General features: G+C 38.2%; 2 protein-coding genes across 5 annotated transcripts in view; one reads left to right on the top strand and one right to left on the bottom strand.

Annotated features, from left to right (window-relative positions):
• The window catches only part of SPATA17 (spermatogenesis associated 17), a 92,862-nt gene extending 74,839 nt beyond the window's left edge, over nt 1–18,023 (bottom strand). Inside the window, exons 1-4 of one of the 3 annotated variants that reach the window (XM_075445896.1) lie at nt 17,916–18,023; nt 11,927–12,016; nt 9,864–9,945; nt 3,311–3,361 (exon numbers count right to left, since the gene is read on the bottom strand). In XM_075445896.1, coding sequence (XP_075302011.1) covers nt 3,311–3,361; nt 9,864–9,932 — 120 coding nt within the window. In that variant the 5' untranslated portion in view covers nt 9,933–9,945; nt 11,927–12,016; nt 17,916–18,023. Of the gene's footprint in view, nt 1–3,310; nt 3,362–9,863; nt 9,946–11,926; nt 12,017–17,791; nt 17,866–17,915 lie in introns of those variants that run through there. The other 2 variants (XM_075445900.1, XM_075445894.1) reach the window with 2 other exon arrangements.
• A 115-nt stretch (nt 18,024–18,138) lies between these two features.
• GPATCH2 (G-patch domain containing 2) overlaps nt 18,139–20,664 on the top strand; it is a 130,554-nt gene continuing 128,028 nt past the window's right edge. For both annotated transcript variants that reach the window (XM_075413014.1, XM_075413015.1), the window contains exon 1: nt 18,139–18,372. In XM_075413014.1, the coding sequence (XP_075269129.1) occupies nt 18,317–18,372 (56 nt within the window). In that variant the 5' untranslated portion in view covers nt 18,139–18,316. The remainder of the gene's footprint in view (nt 18,373–20,664) is intronic.

The raw sequence follows: 20,664 nt of genomic DNA, 5'->3' as shown, positions 1-20,664 counted from the left end.
TATTCACTTCTAGTGTTAGTACACTTTTCTATTTCCCCTTTGTGCATCACCATGTATTTTCCTCTCTTCTCAAGTAAGACTACAACTAATCTAAAAAGTTGGTATTTTCTTTTACCTATGTGTTGCCATTTGTTTGGGTTTTTTTGAATAAAAAGGGTTTGGACCTCTAGACATTTTTATCGTATGAATAAATAATAGTTATGTGAGCAGGTGAACATGGGAACAAGAAAAGTAAAGCACTAGACACGCTTCTTTGCACTAGGTGATAGTAAATTTCATACGCTTTGCAATTCCACTTTGACATACACAAGTTTATAGGGTTAAAAAAGGACAGAGTAAGAGCAAAGAACGAGTATGCCTTGAGAGATCCGGGATTAATCAAAATCCTTTGCATGTGAATAAGGATGTTAGCTTTGCTTTTCTGTTTGGCTTCAAAATTTCTCAACAAGAGCAACTTGGCTCCCATATAGCTGTGTGCTCATTAATGCAGGATTATGGTCCCTTTGAAACTCTTTCTGACAGTCTTCACCTCACAGTTATAAATACAGAACTACATATTTCTGGGTTAAAGGATCAAAACTCAAACTGAAAGACAAAAGACTCAAATTGTATAAAGTGATAATTATCTCCAACAGGCTCAGTGTACCAATTAAATGCCACATTCTATTTTTATTTATACCACTTTGTGTTCAGAATGACCTCACTGATTTTAACTGAATGAAACGTAAGTAAGAAAAACTGCATTACATCTCAAATTATTTTATGCTAGATTACTGTTTCCCTAATACTGTATGTTAGAGATCACAAAACTGAAAACTAATCTTTTTGGAAAAGAACATTTTGTACAAAGCTTCTGATGATGTTCATATTCTCAATGTGAAAGTTCTAAATGTTTGCTTTTATAAGGAAGTATAACGTGTTACAATTATAATTCTTTTTAATTCCAAGGTGAATGTTTAAAAAATTCCTGAAAAAAAAGAGATAAGCGTGTATGTCCTTCAAAGTAATTAGCAAGTTTCAGCACTGATTGGTACAAAACAATTATTGTCATTGATCAGCACTGAACAGATAATTTTAAACAAAGTCATTGTGTGCTCAGCAGATTACAGCTTGTTAACGGGCAAGTTCTAAATGACCTCTTAAGCTAGTCAAATCAATGATGCATATTCCTCATTAAGTAACATCAAAATGTAAGTGGTCTTATAAATAATGTTTATTTTAAGCACTAAAACAAATGGCAAAACTTTGATATATTAAAAGCCATCTGCTCACGGAAATATTTTTTTTTGATAGGATTACTTTTGTTGCTGAAAATTGATAGCAACCTTAAATCTTTTAAGAGAGAGAATCATAATACTCAAAACTGAAACAGATTAAAGCAAGTTCTCTGATTTAATTTAAAAAGGTGAAACTGATAGTTCTGGTTACAACTAAATGCAATCCAGACAGACAGAGCTGTAGACTGACTTCGAAACTATGAGCACGTGTATGCCCTCAACGACACTTCAATTAACAAAATTGAAAATGCCTTTCTAATCAGTCACTATAAACTGAAATAAATATTTTAATAATACTATGAGGCAAAACTAAGTGGTTAAATAGAAAAACTTAGACAGCTATTGTTATATTTTCAGAACATTGAAGCATACTAATCATAAGTCAAGCTCACAATGTGTGAATATGAGGCACAGTTGGCTTAGGAAACCTAAACTCTGGCCACATATCTTCTGTGCAGAAACTCAACAGGCCTTCTTCTCTATTGTCCTGGACCTTGGTTAGTTCTTCAAAAAAATGATGACAGCAAAAATAAAGAGCATTCAGTGTTTCAGAAAGGTAGCATTTTAAATCTGCTCTGCAGATATGGTTGCACAAGATTTAAACAGAGGAGAATCAGATTCTGACATTTGCAACTAAATAAAGACCTGTTCGATTGTTTTCTACTGATTTAAATTTCCATTAAAGGACATGACTGAAAAAATGGTACTTTGAAGATTTATATCACCTAATGATTCAACATTATATTTCCATTACAAATGAATGGGAACACATTCAATTTCTTTTAAAAATGAAAGACCAAATGCAAAACTCCATTTGACTAGAATGCATAATAACCTCTGAAATTTGGTCTTCCAATGCCTTCTAACAGTACACAGCCAACTTTTAAGAGCTAGCTTGCATCTTGTGTTTTCTCACTGATTTCAGCTGCACGACTATAAAACATTTATCCACTGTGGAATACTTTCAAGCTAGCTAGCTAAGGAATAAACTAAAACAAACAAAAAGAGCATGTCTGAGGAATTAGATAGCTGTTAAACACCTTCAGCTCTCTATTACGCACCAAATGTAAGATTCTATTTTGTGCCTTTTTGAGAACCAGCATGAAGTCAAAGACCTGATGGGTTCACGTCTCTCGAGTCTAAGTTATTATGGAACCAGAAAGGCCATAAAATTAAAATCCATTCTGAGAATCATCCTACTTTACAGGAGCTTCCTTGGGCTTCTCTTCATCCCCACCACATTCCTACATTTGGTAGAATTCAAAAGGTAAGATGCTTTGCCTAAAAGTTATAGGCCTCTAGAGTAGGTTTACTCCATAAAATAAAAAAAATAAGTAAGATAAAAAGATTTCACCCCTAGAACTGTCTCATGTCCTTCCTGTGTTTGATTTACATATTTGTTTAAGTGCAGGTCCAAAGTTCAGGAAAAAAATGCTAATTTCTAGTTAAATATATTTTGCCTTTCTCCCCATAACAAACTTCATTTTCTCCATATTTATTAAAATTCAAGGACTGTTTATTCTTTTCTTCATCTAGCAAAATTCACTCATAATATCTTCAATGAGATCAGTGCATTTCCACCTCTATGTTTAGGCAATGAAATTGTCCTGTGCTCTCTAAGTAGCTCTTTTGAGACTCAATACATCAAATGTCATGTACTAACAAAAGAAAAAGCACAGTCACATCAACGAACATAAAAGCCCTATAGTTAGCCAGAATTATAAGTATGTGTCTGCATTTGTAAGAATACTCGCAGATAGAATATTTGGGGGTTTTATCAATATCATATATGGTAAGGTACAATGAACATTTAAATAGGGCAAGACACATGCAGATGCCTTAAATTCAGCTACAGTTTTCAAATATAACCCAGACTAGTGAGTGTAACTTTAATTTTTAACTATGTACTATTTCCCGCTGTTGCCATCAGCATATCAATCAAGTGTATATTATTCTGGTTTGCTCATTTTATTAAAAGCAGATTCGGAGCACAATTGACTTTTCATTTGTTTAACAAGTGAAGAAATATTTACCCTGACAGCCATTTCATTGTAGAAATTCATCTTCATAATAAAATATGCTGTCTGTGAATCAAGGAAAAAAAAGATGGCATATATTTCAGTTACTCAAAGACAGTGCTCCTATTTTTACATATAAAAGATAAGAATCTTTATACATAATACATAATAAGAGTTCTAGGCTTAGAGAGAATAAAATCAAACTTTGTATTGAAGAGATAGGCTTCCTAATACATAATGCAGGCTTAACCAGAAAAATCTATGGTAGTCAAACTAGGAGCTAATGGAGATATATGATCATAAAATGCTCTCCGCTGAGTTTGATAATCAATGGTGCTCTACTGAGAGTAGAATAACAAAGCAGAAATATTCACAAGTGCTGGTGACACATAGTATTGTATGATTTATTCACTGGGGTTCTTTTAGCCAAAACTCACAGAAACATAAAAGGAATTCATATTTCAAGACGCCTGGTTTAATGAAAAATTCAAAGAAATGCTGTCTTCAGTCAAAATCGTTCAAGGATATGGATGCAGTGATGGAGCAAAATTGTGCCTTCCAACCATCTGTACTAAATGTTATGTACTTAGCTGCCTCCTGAGTAATTCTTGGGAATTTTGTTTCATTTAATATTCATTTTAACATCATAAAATCATAAATACAATGATACCATGTTACAGTGGATCCCTTGATATAGAAAACATTTCCTGAAGTCCTGGTTTCCTTCCAGTAAAGTAGAAGTCCTCTCATAGTGAATGAATCCCCTATTATACTAAGCAATCACTTGGCAGCATAGGTTATTTTAATGGATACATCACTTTAAACTAAGCTTTCACATCTGTTCCACCCTCTAATTACAAATGCAAAATGAACATAATTCACAATTGTATCATAAAAAGTAAAATATAAGTACTTTGAATGCAAGAGTATGTCATTTATTTAGCACAACATGCAGCTTTTATGTTTCTCATGTTTTAGACACAAATCAAAGGCAAAAGTGCTTTCCCCTGATATAGTGATTTTCTCCCCCATGGCAAACAGGAATTCACTATAAAAGGGTTTCACTGTAATTAGTGTTATTTGAATTGCCTAGTCTGATCCAAAGCAAATTGTCTGTGGAGAGCAGCAGGACTGGATTATTTATCAACAGTCTGGGCAATTAAGAAACAGTTGGCTGCAATATGTTATTTACAAATGAACACAATGATGCTACTTCATTTTAAATTCTCTTTCTTCATTACATTAAGCAAGGCGTAATTCCTGCAGTTTAATTAAGGTGCATTTTAAATGCTCATTTTAATATCATACCAATCTACTAATATTGGAAACAGTAGAAAAGATATTTCTCATACGAAAGAAAAATGCAGGACTGCTAAATTTAAAAAAAGTTTCACGTATGTGTGTAGATGTATACACACATACATGTATACGTATATATATTTGAGGGAATTTCCGCACCAAAGGTATGAATTAGAATAAACAGTGGACTCTATCTCCCTTTTGTCTCCATAAATGTTTTCCGAGTGATACTAACTGTAGATGGCTAACATTGGAATGAAATAATGGTTGCCAGGTGTAAGTATATTCCTGAACTTTTCAATTAAATTCATACAACACTGCTTTGCATCTCATTTTTCTTCCTTTGGAAAGGAATATAAGAGTTGCTGTATCACTAAATAGATAGAGTACATTTTTAATGGAAATTCCTAAGCTTAAAAATGATCATTAGATTTCTGCCCATCAGTGATTAAACTACTCAATCTCACACCTTTTTGTTTATTCTTCACATAGTTGAAGGCTGTGAGCACTTAGGTCTGAACCCATCCCATTTCATTGAAGAACCTAAACTGGAGACCTAATGTCATTATGCTCTTTATAGCTTCCAAAATGAAAGACAGTGGGACCACTTTCCCTCTGAGCTTGGCAAAGTATTGAAGAGCTCTGCAATTGCATCTCTGTCTACTATTTACAGAGACAGTCAATGGCAACTAGGGTCCTAAGTTGCATACCTCGCTTAGGTGTGAGAAATCCAGGCCTTACCCTACCACTACTTAACAAGGCCACTGACAACAAAAAGGAAAACAGACATTCCTGCTTTTACTCAATGTTGTTCTAAATCACAAGTCAGCCAAATGCAGAATCGCTCGTATAACCATTTTATGGCCTTATCCTTGTGCCAAAAGCCAAAGCCTGTGTCACCATCTAGGTTCTTTTGCAAATAGCTTTGCCCTCTGTTTTGTAATCCTGATTAGAATAATATGTACTAATTCTGATATTACAAGCGATGGAGAATGTGTTCTTCCCTATTCACAAAAGAACTTCATGCTTCAGCTCAAGTCTATATTTACATGCTTTCCTGGTAAACAAAAGAATCTTTGCTGAACTGGGCCTTCCTGTCCAGAACGCTCCCTTTCTTATGCTTAAGTGGAATTTCCTGCATTTCAGCTTGTGCCCATTGCATTGCCTCTCATTCTTTCACTGAGTGCCAATGCCAAGGTGACACTGCAAGATTGACTCTCTTGGAAGAATTATCATGCCATCTCACCCACATGCACCATCTCCACTTTTGAACAATGAAGTCTTTGTATCTGTCTCTGATTTTACTATACAGGTCTCCCTACCAGCTTACTTTGAGGCTATGATTCCAAAATGTATATGAAGCCTTTTGTATGTAAAGTGTTGTAGCACTTTCTCCTTTTCTGCTTAAGAACATATTTGGGGATCACCTACAAATGAGATCTGATCCCGACTGGTGTTTCCTTTTTTTTCTTTAAACAGTTAATGCAAAGTGACAAATTTAAAGGAGAACCAGAAATTTGACTAAGAGTAGATTGAGAGAAAGAACCAACACACAAAGTTGTGAACAGGCACTTCTTTTTTTTTTTTTTAATAGAGCAAATTGGCATTTGCCTAATTCCTATTGGACTGGGACTATTTAGAACTGGTTACTGAGTTCAACCTAAACTATTTAGGATGGTGTCGAACTACCTCACATAAAATATTAATTTCTTTCAACTGCACCTCCTTCCAAAGTGAGCTGAAAATATGGCTAACCTGCATATCAACTTCATGTAACAATGAAATGTTACAATACTCTTTGCTTTAAGAAATTATTTCTTGACTTTTTGAGAAATATTGTAAAAAGAGTGACATACAGTTTCATTCATGTTCTGGTGTTTACATCGTTTTAAAAATCATACTTTCCTGCAGGCCATGCAAGAATTTCAGAATCCAGTAAAAGCAACATAACTAAGTTGTTAAGAATACTATAGCAGTGCAGTTCTTAATTTTAGCTTGAGATTAATATTAGGAAACAAGGCTTTACACCAAAACACCTATCCTTAGAATATAGAAAGGCACATAACTTTAGTCATATAAACACCATCAATAGTGGTTTTTTTTTGACTTAATGTATTTTAACAATCAAAGGAAAATTCACTAGAGGAGAAACAAATTAAATACTAGTAGTGATGCACATATGGACAGGCAATCTGATGAGCCTCAGCCTTTGTTATTTTCCGCATCAGTACCATTCACATTTCACAATTTTGAATATAATCATTAAAATGATTTATTATCAAGTAATGATGAGTATTTTGTGCATATGCTTTGCCTTGTTTGCTGGCAGCAAATACCAATCCAATCATTATCAGCAGACAAATTTTAGTGACCAATTTTTTTAGTATTTAAGGAACTAACATGTCAAATGTATCATTTTGTTTCACATTTAGGAGTTATTACAACAGCTATTAGCAAGAGTTCAATGCAAATGTTAACTGATCCTTTAACTTAAAAGTTATATTGAGCTGCTGAGAAGATTTTTGTTTCTTTTTAAAATATTCCAAATTAAGCCACTGATCGAGGAGAAATAGTATGACTATAGGGAATGAACTTGAACTTTATATTTAGTCCACCCCAAAACATACAATACTGAATGTAGCAGTCTAAAGAGAGAAGAAGGTGCCTTTTTATCTGCCACTTATATGGCTTTCAGGTTGGCTTCCGATCAAACTGCTCTATTTAGTACTCTCCAATCAAAGAGACAGCAAGCACAAAATGAAGCATTCAAGGGAAAAAGGTAGGTTTCTATGCTGACTGCTGTACAATTCATACACTTGCTGACGAGTTTCTCTAGAGCCCTGACTAATATTGGATAAGTACTGGCATCCAGAAACTGGATGAATTCATGGTCTGATTTAAAACGTGTGTATTAAGCGTGGGCTTGCACGATTTTTTGTCCTACATTATTCTACAGACTTCATATTTGGCAAGGGCTTGTGAGTTATGTCTGTTTGAAGAACTACATAGGAATCAGGCTGTGTTGGTTAAAGTCTTTTTTATTTCTGTTTTTAGAAATACATTTCAAGAATGGAAAGCTGAGGGGGTTTTATGATGCTAGCTATCTCAGCTTGATTATTACAGGAAATTTGTGCTAAATTGAGACTCTTTATCTTAGAATGTAACTGTCAGAGTGTTTTTTAAGAAGAAAGGGCAAAAGGAGAAATAAGTAATAAAGAGATGAGATAAAAGACCTCCAATTTCACAGATGCATAGAACAGTTGAGCTTGGCAGACACTTCTGGAGCTCCAAACCTTTGCTCAAAGCAGGGTCAATTAGTGCACGTTGTGCAGTGCCTTGTTCAGTTGGTTTCTCCAAGGATGGAGACTCTACAACAACACCTTGCACTCTCTGTGCAACTCATTCCAGTATTCGATCACCCTCACAGTAAAAAAAGTTCTTATGTTTGAGTGGAATTTCCTGTATTTCAGCTTTTCCCACTGCCTCTCAACCTGTCACTGGACAGCAATTCCAAATGCCATTGCAGGCTGGCTCTCTGTGAAGAATTATTTTCCCATCTCACCTACAGGTCACCACTGAGGACAGTGCAATGGACAGTAGCCACAGTGGTGATGTGTTCATTTTGTATCTTACCTGGGCACCACTGTTTTTATAACCTTCACGTATAAAAATAAGTCTCTGAAGTGATATCATTCTGTTTAAAATAGGAAACTGATTACTATCAAAAAAGAAATTAGCATTTGGAGTGGCCAAAAGACAGTTCATTACAATTTGGGGGACTGAAAAATATGTAAAATGGCCACCATTAGACCTTTGTCCTGCTTAAGCCCTCTTAAAGACCTAATGATGAGATGCCAAAAAGTGACATGGTTCTTACTCTCATCTTGAAAAACACAGAAACACATAAATCGATTTGTTTCTCAAGTGAAATCCACCACTCTACAATGTTTTAACTGCGAAAAAATGTAGAGCTTGAGGAGACATCACGAGATGACTTTACCTAAAATGTTGCCTGAAGCATATCTAAGCCATCCATAAGCATTTGTCTGTCCTTGTCTGAAAAACCTGCAGTAGAGGGAGTTCCACAACTTCTATTGGCAGTATGTGTCAATGTTTTACATGAAGTTGAGTTCTTCCTTCCCTTTTCCCAGTGGCTGCATGGATCGTTTGATCATGAAATTTTAACATACTTTAACTTTACTGTGTCTCTTCTACAGAAGCTTTTCTAGATTAAACAAACCTTCTCTAAACTCAGGGACAACATTCAACCGAAGTCCCACTTTTTTGAAAGCAGAACCCAATCCAACCATACAGCTATCTGCCCTATATTCAAAAATTAGTGTTTTAGAAGATAGACTGAAAACCATAGCCTGAAAGGATGACTCATAATTTATTAGTTAAGCCAGGGAAGTTGGAAAAGATAAAATCTTTAATTAGATTACCGAGAGACTTGGGGGAAAAATAGACAAGCTTTCAGGCACACAAGTCCTGCTACTTAAAAACATAATTTAGTAGGAGGTATGGACTTCAGCCTGTAATATATGAGTTACTATGGCTCTTTTTTTTTTTCTTGACTTGTCTATTTTAACTGAAACACAACAATTTAACAAAATTGATCAAGAATGAATTACTAACAATTTTCAATCTATTGTAAAATATTAACATAAATTAATAAATTAGTGAAGTAGACTACATATGAAAAACTTAATTGTTTTGTGTTAAAAGCATATTAGTTTCTTCTTAATCTCCTAAACCTGTTAACAGAGGTTTTAGCTTGTGTGCTATCATACACTTTTGTTATCTTGAAGTCTGTCAGGGGAATTAGATTGACTGTGATCTGCCGTGTGCCTTAAGGCAAAACCTCAAATACTTCAAGGTTCATTAAGTAAGAAATTTAAACCACTAAAACATAGAACAGCAATGTCTAGACACATTGTCCTATTTTCAGAATGAAAAGTTCTAACAGGAAAAAACGGATCTTGAAAAGCTCCTATCTTGCAATTAACATCATGCTGGCAGGCGTCTGCATGAGCAGATCTCATTGCTAGTTTGGGAACTAATACTCCAGAGATGCAAACACTTAAACACTGACTTAACTTGACCATTATGAGTGGACTTACTGAAATGAATGGTGCTTTTTATGATAGCAAAGTATGTGTCTGTGTGTATAAAGGATGAGGTTTCAGCTTTTTGATTTCAAGACAAGCAAATTAATTACTTCAATGCATTCTATAAATAACCAAACAAAATTTTAAAAACTATTTTCTACCTCCACCATTTTTCTGAAATATCTTCTGCTTCGATAGCCCCTCCACCACTTCTGTATAAAAACCACCATTCTGTTCAGATATCTAAAATGAAATATATTAATAAAACAATGATTATTTTGAGGCTTTATAATATAACTTTATTTTTTCCTAATATTACATATTTGCACAACCTATACGCACACTCATACACACTTACAAATCAATATATACATATATTTATACATACACCCATCTTTTGCTTTAGGAGAAAATGGGCTACTGCAAACTGACCTACAAACTACTTCAGTTATCATTACAAAAGTTTAATGAAATAATCTTACAAATGTAATTTGAGTGATAGATGACTGTGTTTTCATCGATGGTTTTAACCACCATATCTGGCCAGTTCAGAATTTTTTTCAACTACACGCAACTTTTTCACAGCTTTACAATTTTTAGATATTTGACAAAACCCACAGATATCTGGAATTTTTAGGCTACTTTTTCACTTTTATAAATTTAAACCCAGATTAATTGTAAGTACATATTTAGTCCATCCTTATTTTATATATATACACTTTATTAACCTACTAAAAATGCCATCATTGATGTCTCACATGAATTTTGCAGAAAATAATGCAATCACTACTTTGGAACTGTCTAGAAAAAGCTATATAGGGAAGCATTAGTACCACCTAAGTGTGGACATCAAATTTAGAAGCCTTGCAGTACAGATAGAGTCACTCAGTAGAGGCAGTCTTTTCCAGCAGGTAATTTGGAGGACCTAAATGAGAGGGTAAATCAGAACACTGACAACTGGCTATATTGAGCCTGTGCTCTTAAGTCAGACACTGAGCAGGATCATGCTGTACACAGTTGCAGAGAAAATCCTCTTCTACACTTAGCTGATTTAGTTCTTCTTACATGCTCATGATGGTACATTGCTCTTCTCACATTGGTCATTACTAAACACAAATGTGCATGGGGAAGAGCATTTTCCTACAGAGTAGATTGGCAAAGACATTCGGGTTTTCACTTTCTTCTGCAGCATGCTGTTGTTACTCGTGCTGGAAACAGAAGAGCACTAACCAATCCTCTGTCTTTGTAGTGGTTTTTGACATTGATGGCATAGCTGATATTCCTTGGAGCGCTGAAATACCATGTTTGTTTGCCTGCTGAACACTTGCATGTGATGGCTGCAACCTGTGACAACACACTTGAACCAGCAATGGGAAACAATTTACCAGTGGTTTTTTTAACAAGTGCACATAATGGCTGTAGCCTATATTTTTATGAGGGAAATATTGGCCATTAAGTAATTAATGTTGTTTAATTTAATAATTCTTTAGACTTGATACAGTATGTCTGGATGTTACATAATGACTTCTGACAGGTAAGAAGTCAAACTAGAAGATGTAACAATCCCTCTGCCTCACAGCCTTAATTTTTATTAAGATACAGAAATGCAAACATATGAGTTTGACCAATTAAGCTGATGATCATAAAAAATGGAGGAGGGCCTCCTGGGAGAAGCAACCAACCATAGTGTTTCTAAAAAATTTATATTAATGTCGATACAGCATTTTACAGAACAAAGTAATTGTACATGATCTTTGTTTTATAAATGGAGAAAATTATGTAAAGAAAGATTTTTTTTAAATCAAATCCAGCAGTAGAACATAATTTTCTACAGTAAGAGTCCAGTTACCATACACTCACTAGGCAATTTTTCTGTAATGTCCACAATAAGAGAGATAAGAAAAGTCTCTGCAAACAGCATATCTGAGGGATACAATCTTTTTTCCCAGTCATATCAAGATTTCCTAAACAATACTGTGTCTCTATTCTGAAGATGGATTATTTCCATTCTACAGATTAGCATCATGCCATTTTAATTGTATGCAGTTCTGAAAATCAAAAACTATTATTTCTTACAGAGGCACAATATATATTTAATTCTACTGAAAAGCAGAATAATGTTTTGGCTTTTCTTTTCAAATGCTCCCATTTTATTAAAATCAAGTAATACCACAAGAAATTTTTGGGAAAAAAAATCAAGATTGAAATAGGCTTAATATACTACCGCAGATAGGCTCGGACTCTGCATCCTCGAAACCAGCTCTGGATTTTGACAGCAGCTTTATACTCTATTTTTCTGTCTTCATCTGCAGATCTGAAAACATAACAATACTTGTCAGCATGGTAATTAAGTAGAAAAGCAGAAAAATTCTTCTAAATATGTTTTACTGTTGCAGTTTGTGATCTTTTCCACCAGGTTTTTCACTTTTTAATTCTACTTAATTAAATAATAGTGCAGAACAATATAATCTACATCAGTTGCATATTATGAAGATAACAATGATAAAGAGTATCGCAACACACAGGTGATGTAAGGTTTGGGAGAGTGTACTTCTTATTCCCGTACAATACTGAATTTCCATGTCAGCATATCATGGACTTCTTCCATTGTAGGTGAAAAATATGGATAATGTTTTAATGATAATTAGGCCTGAATGATAACAAAAATGCTGTAGCTATGTGTAAAATTGTATATCTACATGAATATTACATAAATTAACTGTGGTTGATATTATCATGATAAATATCAATTGAATTAATTACAAGCATATATTAAGGGTGAAATCTAGTTCAAATACATTGTCTTATGACCAATACAAGACATTTTATTTGTTTATTACCTGAACAGTGATAGCATCAATAGTGGTGACAGATACACTCCTCTGTAGATTTTTTTTAATGAATACAAGCTGATCTTACAGGGTAAAAGTAGAGGATTCAGACCTTTTAGATAGTTTCTTAGGAAGGAATTTAAAGAGGAGGAATATGAAAAAGAAGAAGAGGTGACTGAAGGAAAGTGAGATACAAATGGAAATTAAAACTATTGTGAACTAGAACAATGAAAGCGTAGGAAAGAAACTATATGTGGAAATTTCCAAACTTCCAAAGTCCTGGAATGTCAGGATACGAAATCTTAGTGTGGCTTAAAAGGAAATCAGGAACTGGAAACAAACGGTGTTAGTAATTTGGACAGATTCCGAAAGGATGACCATGGGAATCTTTTATATGGAATTATAGTAGTCAATGGAAGAGCTTATTGAGTCTTGACAGGGCTTTTCACAATGGGAATGTAAAGACATGGATTTAGGAGATAATATAGAAATGAAACTGGCAGTGTATTGGCATGTGCTGCAGACAGGCAAGGAAGGAAAAAAAGGAAACAAAAGAATTAGAATATATGTTAAGGTTGCAGCACTGATTAATATAGATGCTAGAGCAACTAATGAAAATGTGATAATATGGAGAAAGACGAAGAATTTGTTTTCAAATTACATGAGAAGAAAGGTTATCCAGAAAGAGATACTAGTGAGGCAGCTGAAGATGCAGGGTACATGTAGGTGGAGAACTGGTGACTTCAAGGAGATTTTCAAGAATTACTAGCTGTCAAAGCTTTGTGTCAAATGACATGGTACAAGGAAAAGACATGTGCACAAGTGGGAAAGAAGCACAATTAAAAGGACCTTATTAGAAAGTCAGAAAATAATTCCAAGAGATAGTCCTTGCTTGCTTGCTTGCTTTCTGTGACCGTCTATTAGGAGAACAGTATTTGTGACAAAGCTAAAAGTCACGTAAGGAAAACCATCAATCTAAAAGAGATTAAAGAAATATGTGAATCTTCCAGGGACTTCTCAGAGTGTTCAGGAAGAAACCATGACTATGCTGAGTTTCAATGCTGAGGGGTAGAATCCAGCTATGAGATCACCTGTAGCTTTTATTTACTTTTTTTTGTTTGTTTATTGACATTTTGAAACAACTGTCAAGTCTTTGACCTCAGAACTATATTTTAATTTTCATGGATTTTTTGCTATCCCATTTTATTAGGAACATATTTACCAAATAGTTTAATTTGTTACAGCCGCCACAAAAGAACAATTAGGTTATTATTAGGTATTTTTTTTAACTTGTTGATATTAGTTAACCTTCCTAACAAAGTGTTGCATCAACATTAATTCCCTTGGTAAACACCAACAAGATAAATTTTTATCTGATAAATTAGGATTATCCTCATTATACTTCTTGAAAAATAAAACAGATTTACTACCAGAGATCAAGCAGCATTAGCTCCACTCAATCTCTGTCATCTGGTGCAGCATGTGCTCTCAAATCACATTAAGTGGGCACAAATTTTCATCATTATCTGACATGCATCAGACCTGTCCAGTACCTGGAAACTGTGGAAAACAGGCTTTTTTTTACCCAAGACCAAAAAATAAATTGATATCAAAGCTGACATTTATGCTAGAGACCTTCTTAGTTCCTTTCTTGCGCAGTTTCCCAGACTTCATGGGAACCAGACACCTCCATATTACTTTTACCTAGAGGTAAACGATTTTGCTTAAAAGGGTATGAGCAATTTGGCCCTGGACTGGCAGCAACAACTACAGCCTGGAAATGAAGGGGTTGTGGGACTGGCTGTGTCAGAGGCAACAGCTCTAAAACCAGTCCTACCCACTTGGCCGTGGCAACAGTCTGCTTCTGGAAGAGCAGAAGCCTTCTCCTCTACTACTCCCTGTCAGGTTTTTTAGTTGGCATTCTGTCTTGCCTGGCCAAGTCAGTTTAGAAGTCCTTGTAGAGTTCATTGAAGCAGACCAAAACTGGACTTGTTTTCCTTACAGTATAGTTCCACAAACACTTTCATCTGGCCTTGCCAGCAGAAGCGATTTAGGGTATAAGTTGCTCAAGCTGGTATCTGCCCTTCTGATCAGATTGCACAGTTGTGTTACTGTTTGTATTAAGCTTTTAGAGTCACAGATACTTGTCAAAGACTTTACTGAACGTTAAAAAGGCATACTCAAGGTCAGCATCTCACACACAGATGTTACAGTAAACAAAAGTAGGTTATTAAATGAAAAAATGATAAAATTGTTTAACACTTAAAAAAAGAGAATGCACTAACAGATCCTGTATATTCTAATACTTATCCTGACAGAGTATTTCTCAAGGTGCAGGCTTATGGCATTTTTGTATCGTGCCATCACGGGGCAAGTCCTTCCCTAGAAAGGTGCTTCCCCTAAAATGTCAGTTTAGGAGACCTCATACCTCTGACATAAACAGAGTTCTGCATAAAGCATGACAGGAATGTTATTAAGATCAGAAGAATCTTACGCAGGTCAGGTAAACCTGTCTAACCACAACCAACAGGCAAGATATTACAGTCATCAACCTGACCTAATTTTTAATGAAACAGGTATAGATTTCCTAAAAAAGAAAATGCATTTTGAAAGATAAAGAAAGTTTTCTAATTTGGGATTTTACTTTAAGGCACTTCAATTACTATGTTCCTCCTGCAGCAGTAATTGCTACCAGCAGTACTTAGTTTTTGCTGGGGTTCCTTTAAGTCAAGCTGCTCTGGAGGGTCTGAGTGTTCTAGCTGTCCTATAGGATTCTGCTTTTAGCTCTTGATAGATAGGTGCAGAAAGAAAAAATTTTGTCTTAAAATGTGTTTGACACACAAGGAACTAAATCTTTCAAGTCTTACCATTGAAGGTATTTGAATCATAGAATTGTAGAAACATAGGTTGGAAAAGACCTCTAAGATCATCAAGTCCAACCATCAACCCAACACCACCATGCCTACTAAACCATATACCAAAGTGCCACATCTACACATTTTTTGAACACCTCCAGGGATGGGGACTCAATCACCTCCGTGGGCAGCCTGTTCCAATGCCTGACCCCTCAGTAAAGAAATTTTTCCTAATATCTAATCTAAACCTCCCCTGATACAACTTGACGCCATTGCCTCTTGTCCTATCGCTAGTTAGTTGGGACAAGAGGCCAGCTCCTGCCTCACTACAATTTGCAACATTTGCAAACAGAGCAACTCATACAAAAAAGGTAACTACTTGATAATCGATATTCTTCTGCACCTTCTGATGCTTCAGATCAACTCAGATCTCTTGGGAAACCTGGTATTTCGCTGCAGAATACTGACTTCATAGAGTAAGTAACCACTTTTTTTACAGTATCATGTACTTTTTTCTGAATGCCCTCAAACTATTTGTGAATGATGAGTGGCTTCACAGATTACACTGACTCATGTGCTCACAGCATCCCAGATTTGACAATTTTAACAGATCTATTACATTATGTAGATATAGCATAGTTATGAAAGGGAAATTAAAGCTGTTGTCTGACTTCAAAATATAAATTCTTCAAAAATATTTCAAAGACAACTACAAATTTGACATACTTTACTGCCCAAAACTAATTTGTTAAGTTTAAAACTTAAATAAGGACCTATCGAAATGTCTAAACAAGATATTCTGATTTGTTTCAGATTTTACTGGCAGCTGTGTTGAAGTAGTCCAAGATTTTCACCCTGAAGAATGAAGATCAGATTACTGATCAGCCCTTCAGTTGCTGAGCTGGACTGTTTGAGGCTTCTCATTTAAATTCTCAGCAGAAAATCTGAATTTCAAGAAGCTGATTGATTATAGCCTATTCTTAAAAGGGAAACAACTCATTTTTTTGAAAGCTCTGCCAAAAAAACCAAATCTTCAAACATCAAGCATGCTGCCCTCCAATGGATTTCCATGTCTGGCTCAGCCTGCTCTTTCTAACCCGAAATATGTGAAATACAAGCACAGTCTCCTGTAACTGACGCTCGTTCAGTGAACTGCTGTGTGTACAGCCACAAGAGTATGAGCTAAAGTTCAGGGAAAGAACAGGAAAACACAACACTTCATATGCAGGCAGGACTTGAACTCAGTGGAACTTCTGGCTATGGCCAGGAGCTTTGTTATTCATGCTAATGATGTTGTAAATGGATTCTAAAACAAACGACTCAGTAAAGGAAAAAACCCTACACCTATGCTAAATATGCTTCTTTTTCCTGTTTGAATATCAGCATTACACGTACAGCAGCAGCAACAATACAGTTGAATACAAGGGCTTACAGGACAAATTATGCAATATCAAAATAGATCTTAAAACAGTTTGCTTCCTAAAATCTGGTCTGGTAGAAGTTGGCCACCACCGTTTCAGCAGTCAGAAAACTCAGCAGCTCAAACCGTCCCGCTCGGCGAAGAGAAGGGCAACGGGTGACCAGATGGACCAGCCCGCCGCCCTCTGCGCGGGACATTTCAGGCCTTCAGTAACACAAGCGTCTCCTGAACTTAGTAAAAAAAAGACAAAACACGTCCCAGGCAGTAGAAACTCCAACCGCATAATCTAATTTAGAAACGAAGCTCAGTTTTAAACAGGGTGGGTAACAAACATCAACTCGCTCAGAAGCTGGGAGTTCTCCGATCATTAACGTATTGGAAAGAAAAAAAAGAAAAAAGAAAAAGCGGTGCCTTTCAACAGGATAAACTAAACGTCCGGTAAAAGTTGCAGATTTGAGCCAGGAGAGCAGGGGCTGTGGCACCCCCCGGTGCTCGGTACGAGCAAGCCCCCGGGCAGAGCTGCAGAGCTGCCCCGCCGGGCGCGGGGGGGACGGGTCCGGCTCCCGGGGCGGGGCGGGGGGGGGGGAAGGGGAGGTGCGGCGGCTCCCGGGGGTGGGGGGCCGGCCGGCTGCCGCGGCGGGAGGGGGCCCGAGTTCGCGAGGTTCAGCGCCTCTCGGAAGTTTCCAGGGGCTCCTTTTCCCTCAAAATTAGCAGGGGACGGGGGAAGAGCGGGACACTGATTATTGTCAGTGCATAAAGAAACTGTGCTGCTGCCATCGGGTCTCCTCAGACAACTCTGTCAATATTTGGGGGGCAAAGGGGGCGGGTGCTCTCGGGAAGGGTTTTAAACCCTAAACCGCTTTCAGCGGGAGTGCCGCCATCTCGTTGCTGGGGTAGACGGGGGTCTGCCCGCCCCGCCAGCGCCAGCCCCAGCCCAGCATGAGGAGGCGCGTCCCGCCGCACCACCGGCTCGGCCCGGTTACCTCTTCCTACGGAAATACTCCTCACGCAGCCCCGACAGCCTCGCCTGAAGCCGGGCCAGGGCGGCCATGCTCCCCCCCTGCTTCCCACCCTCCCGACGCCGCCACCATGGCAACGGGACCGTACCACTCCGTGCGGGCCCGGGGGTGGCGCTTCCCACTGCAGTCCTGACGGCAGGGAACGGCGAGGCACCGGCAGCAGCGGGAGCCCTGTGGAGGTGGATCGGAACGGAAGCGCAGCCACGGTGGGGAGTGCTGGAGGGGACGCGACGCCCCTGGGCAGCGGTCCGGAGAGGGAGGGGAAGACGCGAGATGGTCGCGCCCGGCTTCCTCTCGCTGCCGCAGCTGCTTCCGGGCTCTCATCATGGGGGACTGAGGAGCAGCGCTGGCCGCCCGCGTCCTCCCCTCCCGGCCCTCGCCCGCCAGCCCCCGGCGCTGTCACCGGCCCCCGCCCCGTCTCCCCCCGCCCCAGTCTCTGCGAAGTGGCGCCAGCCTCCCTGGGGAGCGGCCGGGGGAGGCGCCGGGTTCATGTTCCGGGTCGCTGAACCTAACCCGACCCGAGCTCAGGCGGCGAGAACGAGCTGGTAAGCCCTGGGCCGGCCCTCGCCCGGGGCCGCGGAGCCGGTATTTGGGGCGGGGGATCGGAGGCACCATCTCCGCGCCGTGTGTGGGGCTTGGAAACGCGGGGGCGAGCGCGGCCCCTGCCCCGGCCGGCCCTCCCCGCTGCCCGGCGAGCTACGAGGCCTCGCCCGGCCTGCGCACCCCCACGCCGCCGCCGGTTACGTGGCGGGAGAGGCGCCGGTGCTTTGCTGTCCGCCTGGGGCCTCCGGGGGAAGAGGCGTTGGAGGCCTGGCAGGTGCCCCTGGGACGTCTCAACGGCTCGCCGCGTTTACAAGACAGCGGTGGGGCTGGGGGAAGAAACTTCCCCTCCTTGCTGAGAAAGGACAGCAGGCGAGCGGTACATCAGAACTTGTCACGAGCTTGTGCAGGTTTTTGTGTGTGTTTGCGTTTTTCTAGAGGTGGTAGACCCTCCGAGGCCTAAACCCTTTGCGGAAACACCCCGTCAGTGTGGTTGCTGCTCTGAAGCTATTTTGTTGCAAACTGAGAATCAACAGGTGCAGCTGTAGGCAACGAGCAGGGAAAGTATGGGTAGTTCTACTGCAATAAAAATTCGCAGATTTAGTGTTTTATGTAATTCCATACACTAGCATAGTGACCCCAAAGGCCATATTGTTTTTATTGTAGAACTGTGAAGAGGGTAAAGTGAGTAACAGACTAGAAAAAGTGAAAAGTAAGTTTTTTTAGTAGGCCATGGAGGTATTTTATACCTGGTAGTGGAGAGACTTGATGGAAATGAGATGTTCTAAACAGCCAGCTAGGAAGCCTTGCCTTTCCTTCATGAAATGCTAAGTGTCTTGTGATATGTTAGGTATCAACCGATGTGTGTAACTTCTAGTTCATTTCACTTCTGTGAAGTGGGGAGGAGCTGGTGGGGTTTTGTTTGTTTGTTGTCTTGAATGTTGATAATTTGAGGCCTGGAGGCTATGTTATGTAGAGAGACACCTGCCAACAGAGTTCCCAGATCTGAAATAGATTTTCTTTTATGATTTTCTCTGTTTCTTTTCTGCGTGTGGGGAAGAAGAGGAACAGAAAGGCTCTGCCCTTAGTTTTATTATATAGGAAGCTCCATTCCTTCTCCACTTTTGTTGATACAACCACTTTTTTTCCTTTGGGTAGTTTCATGTCATCTACATTTTTGTAAATGAGAAAGCTTTCAAAGAGGGGTTTTGTTTGCCTAGATCATATTAATTTGCTGGAAAAAACTTTCCAGTATTGCTAGGCATGCAAATTTGCCCAGTATAAATGTAACTTAACTTGTGTTGGTATAATTTGGAATGCTTCAGAGAATGAGGTATACTCTAATTGCAGAAGTATTTTTATTTTGGTACCAGTACTAGTGCTACATACAGTAGGAACACTGCCTAAGACATTGCAAACTTGTATCTGTACTCTGAGAAAGTTTTCATTATATACTTAGCCTGTCATTTGTCTTTGAAATTTACTATTTTTTGTCCACATGAAGTAACTTAGTTCCAGAGGTTTTAACAGTAGTCTTCAGTAACACAAGGTATGGGAATTTGGCATATTCTTTTGTAATTGTCATCAGACAGTAATGATTTTGCTTGTGCAAATACACTGTCCAGACAAATTCAGTACAGAGAGAATTATTGAAATCTTATCTACAGGACTGTTAGTTTAGTGGTTCTGAAGAAAGATCTCTTAAAAATCTCATTACTCCTCAGAGTCACTCTCTCTGCTTATTCATATGTATAAATTATTTCAGAAGTTGTCTGTTAAAGGTAACCCATTTGAGTGAGATGCGGGAAAATTTTTTTTTTTAATGTCTGTTACCTGATGTAGAAAATCAAGAACCTATGCTTTCTAAAAACATCAAGACCCTGAAGAAATTAGTAGGTTCAAAACAGCCACAGAGTAAGAGTGTTCACTTTGGGTGGTAAAGCTCTGAAGCTGAATGTTTTTCATTTATATTGTGAACACATGTGAAAATTTAGGAATAATTTGCATTTTGGCTACTTGCTGGACACTCTGATTCTTTTGATAATGACTTTGGCACTATAGGATATTTCCATTGTTTGATAGTTCATGTGATTCTCCACCCTGGCAATTAGTTAATAAAGTCATACTTCTGAAAAGGGCAAGCATATCAGTAAATGGCAGCAACAGGATTGCAAAAATTGCTACCTCTCATGATAAATTGCTCCAAATCTGATTTCTGGCGGACCAACTCATTTGTATTGGAGCTTTATGAAATGCAGTTTGTGTCAGCGTCTTTCTGACTGTGTACCATTGCTCTG

The sequence above is a fragment of the Opisthocomus hoazin genome, chromosome 2 (genome assembly GCF_030867145.1).
Source record: "Opisthocomus hoazin isolate bOpiHoa1 chromosome 2, bOpiHoa1.hap1, whole genome shotgun sequence".
Classification (NCBI taxonomy): Eukaryota; Metazoa; Chordata; class Aves; order Opisthocomiformes; family Opisthocomidae; genus Opisthocomus; species Opisthocomus hoazin.
Note: the sequence above shows the minus strand (reverse complement) of the source record. Positions and strands in the feature narration are given on the sequence as shown.